General features: G+C 44.8%; 1 protein-coding gene across 3 annotated transcripts in view; it reads right to left on the bottom strand.

The window, feature by feature from the left end:
- Window positions 1-246: 246 nt before the first annotated feature.
- Window positions 247-5821, bottom strand: part of ZBTB8B (zinc finger and BTB domain containing 8B) — a 17341-nt gene continuing 11766 nt past the window's right edge. For 2 of the 3 annotated variants that reach the window (XM_005878356.1, XM_005878357.2), the window contains exons 3-4: window positions 4712-4890; window positions 247-1132 (exon numbers count right to left, since the gene is read on the bottom strand). In XM_005878356.1, coding sequence (XP_005878418.1) covers window positions 815-1132; window positions 4712-4890 — 497 coding nt within the window. In that variant the 3' untranslated portion in view covers window positions 247-814. Of the gene's footprint in view, window positions 1133-1854; window positions 1930-4711; window positions 4891-5821 lie in introns of those variants that run through there. The other variant, XM_014549516.1, reaches the window with a different exon arrangement.

The following is a 5821-nucleotide window of genomic DNA, read 5'->3' as shown; positions in this document are numbered from 1 at the left end:
AGCGACAGTTCCAGCAGTGTGGCTTTTGGAAATGGCTCGAAAAAGCAGGGGAGAATTTTTAGTTTTGCCCAGATGATTTGTTTTATGATCACAAAACAGGTTATTTGTGTGTAGAGAATTGTCAAATACCAGACGAAGCAGGGAAACCATCCAGACCTGGGCTCACGGGGTCCCTTCTCGGGGCAAACTTAAAATGTAATTCCACTGGGCAAGTCAAAGTGCCATAAGAAGGCTTTGAGCTTATTTCCGTGCTTGTATGCACACAAACACCCCCAGCTTTTACCGTTTGCAGTCTTAGATTTAGAAAGTAGCTTTTACAATCATGTCTAAGGCAGCCCCGCCTGCCTTGTGTCAATAAAGCTTTCTCTTAAATACTTCGGAAAATTAGAATATGGAATTCATCCGGAGAGGGTTGGCAGAGGTAAAATTATTCTCAAAACTTAATACATTCTTGCCCACCTTTTCAGAGGAAAGAGGATGACCCCAAAGGAATGCAGAGATTGAGACGCTAAGAAAACAAGCATGGGGGGTTTCTTATCTTTCTCCAAACCACAGCTCAGGTGCACAACAGGAAAAACAGGAAGCCTGAGGGCCAGCCTTATTCACTCAGAATTAAGGAAAGGTCAGCCAAGCCCTCAGAAGTCAAGGGCACCAAACTAAAAACTCATTAGTCCTTTGAGTCACAAAATCCCACCTCTACTAGGTCATCTAACAAAAATGCAAATATATTGACACTGAAAAAAATGTTCGTCTCAGGGTTCAACCACAGAATGAGCAATAACAAATTCCAAAACCTCTTCCCCCGAATCTACTGCTACATGAGTGTCTCTCGGTCTGTTAGGTTGGGCTGCATTGGTGGTCTGTCGTCAGAATCCTCTCCGGCAGGGTCGTTTTCCTCACCAGACTCCACATAGATTGGCCAATCATTGTCTGTGTCACTCTTTTCTTGGCTTTCGGATGAAGCCTCCACCAGGCTAAGGTTGATGGGCATCAAACTGTACTCATCATCATGTGTGTCTGCAACGCAGGTGCAGCTGTCACACAGCCCAAAGCGCCTCAGCCCCTGTGACAGGTGATTCGTGAAGGTTCTTCTGCAGCCCTTGCAGATGATTGGACAGTTGGATCTGTGGACCTAAAACCACAAGTAGATACAGTCAATGTCACAGAAATGGGGTTGAGCCGTGACCCTCAAGGCCCCATGTGATGTGGGCCCTGGCTGACCCTCCAACCTCATTTCTCACCACTCTTCCCCTTGTTACGTCTGCCATATTCTCAGCCTCACCAAGGTCCTTACCACCCAGGGCCACTGGACATCCATGGAATGTGCCCTCCTCCCCATTGCCAACCCCTGCTCCTTACTAATGCCTTTTAAAGTCTTCTCTGATGCTCCAGGCCAGGTTAGCACCCCCAGCTCTATATTCTCATCTATGTTTCTTCCTTGATTATCTGTGGGGGATATGTTCCCAGATCCTCAGTGGATGCCTAAAACCGCAGATAGTACCAAAATAGTACCAAACCCTATATAGCAGTGGTTCTCAACCTTCCTAATGCCGCGACCCATTAATACAGTTCAGTTCCTCATGTTGTGGTGACCCCCAATTTCATTGTTACAAATTGAACATAATTAAAGCATAGTGATTAATCACAAAAACAATATGTAATTATAGATGTGTTTTCCGATGGTCTTAGGCGACCCCTGTGAAAGGGTCGTTTGACCCCCAAAGGGGTCGCGACCCACAGGTTGAGAACCGCTGCTATATAGACTATGTTTTCTCCTATACATACATACCTTTTCACTTAAAGGAAGCTCTTTATGGCTTTTCTTTGGCATATCCAAATTGCCAGCATGCTAGTCTTGTGTTCTGGGGCCATTATTAAGTAGAATACGGGTTACATGTGCACAAGCACTGCGATACCACAACAGTCAACCTGATAACCAAGACAGCTACTAAGTGACTAATGAATGAGCAGGAAGCATATAAGAGTAAAGTGCGGAGACACCACCAAAGGGGTGATTCACATCCTGGGTTGGATGGAGTGCGGTGCGAGAGATGTCATCACACTACTCAGAACATCATGCAATTTAAAACGTATGAACTATTTATTTATGGAATTTTCCACTTAATATTTTCAGATCACAGTTGACCACAGGTACCTGAAACTGTGGAAAGCTAGATTGTGGATAAGAGGAGACTACTGTATTTTTAACAAATCCTTGGTAAAATTCACTAAACTGTAAGTTCCAAACTGGGTGTCCTCTGTCACACGTGTTACTATATTCCCAGTGCCAGGCATGTAAAGGGCACTCAGTGAACCGGTTGGGGTTTAGGCATGGCTTCTACGTACCTTGGGCTGTTTAGTTATTAGGGAGGCAGATTTGCTAGACAGTGTATTCCCCCGATGTGCCAGCCAATGCTTCACCCTTGCCTTTTACATTTCCTACCCCACACAGCCCCAGGGGGCCCCTGTGTAAGGAACTATATTGCAAATGTGTGCACTCTTCAGGAACTCCAGTCAAAAAGGGCTCTGTGAACCAGTCAGAGCCTCTCTTTTGGAGAGCTATGGATGTGGGGTACATGCAAGCAGCAGAGAAAAAGAGGCTGATGCAGAAGAAGGGCCAAAAACACGATATCCAGGTTGCTGGAGCTGCCATTTCATTCTGACCAATGTCCCTGATTCCCATGAGGTTTCCTGAGCTTCCTATGCTAAACCCCCACACTTGAGCTAACCTGAGTGTGTATCTTATAACCTTTCAAACTTCCAGGGCTTGTATAATGTGGAGAAAGAGAGGAAATGAGGATTCCAACCGATAAAACATCTTAGAGGCACCCAGGGACCTATTGCTGCCAAGAGAGACTGTAGATATAGATTGGGGGGCGGGGGAGGGGGGAGGGAGACAAACAAACAAAAACTTAAGTCCTTGGGAGGAGGCCATTCTCAGACAAGTATGCTGGGGCCAGTACTGACAGCAAAGGCAGTAACCTTGCACTTATCTTCAATCTGGATTCTTTCAGAACCATAATTCATACCATAAAGTTTTCCTCTTAAAGTGTACAATTCAGTGGTTTTTAGTCGAGTCACAAGATTGTGCAACCATTCCAACCATCTAATTCCACATTTTCATCACCCCTGTGCCTACAAATGGTCACCTCTTTCCCATTCCCACCTGCCTCCAGCCTCTGGCAACCCCTAATCTATTCTCTATCTCCATGGGTCTTTCCATTTTGTACATTTCATATAATGGAATCATACAGCCCTGGCCGGTTTGGTTCAGTGGATAGAGCATCAGCCTGTGGACTAAAGGGTCCCAGCTTCGATTCCCAGGTTCAATTCTGGCCAAGGGCACATGCCCGGGTTGCGGGCTCGATTCCCCCCCTCCCCCCCCCCGTAGGGGACGTGTAGGAGGCAGTCAATCAATGATTCTCTCTTATCATTGATGTTTCTATCTCTCTATCTCTCTCCCTTCCTCTCTCAAATCAATAAAAGTATTAAAAAATTAAAAATAGCCCTGGCTGGTTTGGCTCAGTGGATAGAGCGTTGGCCTGTGGACTGAAGGGTCATGGGCTCAATTCCAGTCAAGGGCACAAGCCCGGGTTGCAGGCTCGATCCCCAGTAGGGGGCGTGCATGAGGCAGCCAATCAATGATTCTCTCTCATCATTGATGTTTCTATCTCTCTATCCCTCTCCCTTCTTCTCTGAAATCAATAAATATATATATTTTTTAAAAAATGGAATCATACAGCCCTGACCAGTTTGGCTCAGTGGATAGAGCATCGGCCTGCGGACTCAAGGGTCCCAGGTTTGATTCCGGTCAGGGGCATGTGCCTTGGTTGCAGGCACATCCCCAGTGGGGAGTGTGCAGGAGGCAGCTGATCGATGTTTCTCTCTCATCAATGTTTCTAACTCTCTATCCCTCTCCCTCCCTCTCTGTAAAAAATCAATAAAATTTATTTAAAAAAATGGAATCATACAGTATGTGGTCCTTTGTGACTGGCTTCTTTCACTTAGCATATTTTCAAGGTTCATCCATGTTGTTATGTGACTCAGAACTTCCTTTCATTTTATGCTGAGTAACATTCCATTGTATAGATACATCTTTTGTTTGTTCATTCATCAGTTGATGGACATTTGGGTTGTTTCCACTTGTTTACTATTATGAATAATGTTGCTATGAACATTTGTGTGCAAATTTTTGTGTGAATGTGTGTTCAGTTCTCTTGGTTATATAAAAGTAGAATTGTTGAGTCCTATAGTAACTTTATGCTTAACTTTTTGAGGAACCGCCAAACTGTTGTCTATAGCGGCTGCACCATTTTACATTCCCACCAGCAATGTATAAAGTTTCCAATTTCTCCACATCCTTGCCAACACTTTGCTATTATCCATTTTTTGATGATAGTCATCCTAGTGGGTGTAAAGTGGCATTTCATTATGGCTTTGATTTGCCAATCTGACAAAAATATAGGTATACTTTTGATTCATTCACACGGGACAACTATTGTTGTGTTGGCTGTTGTCAGTTTTTAATTTGACAATCTAAGGGGAAAGAGGTCAGTTCCCCTGACTACACAGTCAGGTATTGCATGTTTTAAAAATTCTTGCAGCACACCTATGTGCCTCTTGCGGCACACTGGTTAAAAATTGCTACGTTGGACAAATGTCAGGAGCCACCCACACACACACACCACAAAAGATTTGCCAGCTCACTTACGCTCAGGGCATGGCTCCGCAGGTGCTCCTGTCGAGTGAATCTCTTGCCACAGATCTCACAGGGGTAGGGCCGCTCACCCGTGTGTGAGCGGATGTGCCGCTTAAGGATGCCCTTCTGTTTGGCAGTGTAAGGGCAGAAAGGACATCTGTGGAGCTTGATGGGGACCACCAGCACATCGCCTAGGAAACCAAATAGATTAATTTAGCTGTACTGTAAGCAGCAACAACACTGGCCACGCCTCCGACAGATGGGATCTGGGGCTGCAGAACGCCACCAGCGCAGGTCATGATAGTGGATGGATCAGATCTCTGGACTAGGTTTCACGTTTTGACAGTAGCTCCTCAGAAGAGTTTCCAGGCATGTACAGGAGAGGTTTGCGATGATGCAGACTTAAATTGTTGGAATTCACAGTCACTCTATATATCTGAAATCATCAAATATCCAGGAATTCACTTAAATCTCTTTCCAACTCTTTTTGTTTGCTTGTTTACCTTGCTCATACAACCATTAAGGTGACTGTATAGAAACTGTTCCTTTCAAGTTACATGAGTTACCCTTACTGCAGAATTCCAAGACTTGTTCCCTCTATCCATGCCCTTCGGGATAGATATATCTGGAGCTTAGGGAAAGAAGGGAAGAACACAGTTTTGAGAGGCAGCAGATTGGAGTGGTTACTTTACCTGAGCCCTGCCTCTCTCTTGAGCACTCTACTTCCCTTAACCCATAGCCCACACCCCTGGGTTGGAGGTGTGTAGGGTCTCTTCTGTGCTTCACTGTCAATTCCAGACTACTGTCCCTCCTTTGGCCTCAAAAACTCTAAGATCTTCCCCAGCTGGTGTTGCTCAGTGGTTGATTCCAGGTCAGGGCACATGCCCAGATTGTGGGCTTGAACCCCAGGATGGGGTGTGCAGGAGGCAGCCGATCGATGTTCTATCTCTCTCTCCCTCTCTCTTCTGCTCTCTAAAATCCATAAAAATATACATATTTTTGAAACCCTAAGGTTTTTTTAAGAAAAAAAAATATATATATATTTAAATATATTTTATTGATATTTACAGAGAGGGAAGGGAGAGGGATAGAGAGTTAGAAACATCGATGAGAGAGAAACAT

This window comes from Myotis brandtii, unplaced genomic scaffold (genome assembly GCF_000412655.1).
Source record: "Myotis brandtii unplaced genomic scaffold, ASM41265v1 scaffold555, whole genome shotgun sequence".
Lineage (NCBI taxonomy): Eukaryota > Metazoa > Chordata > Mammalia > Chiroptera > Vespertilionidae > Myotis > Myotis brandtii.
The sequence above is the reverse complement of the archived record's forward strand: the minus strand, read 5'-3'. Positions and strand labels throughout refer to the sequence as shown.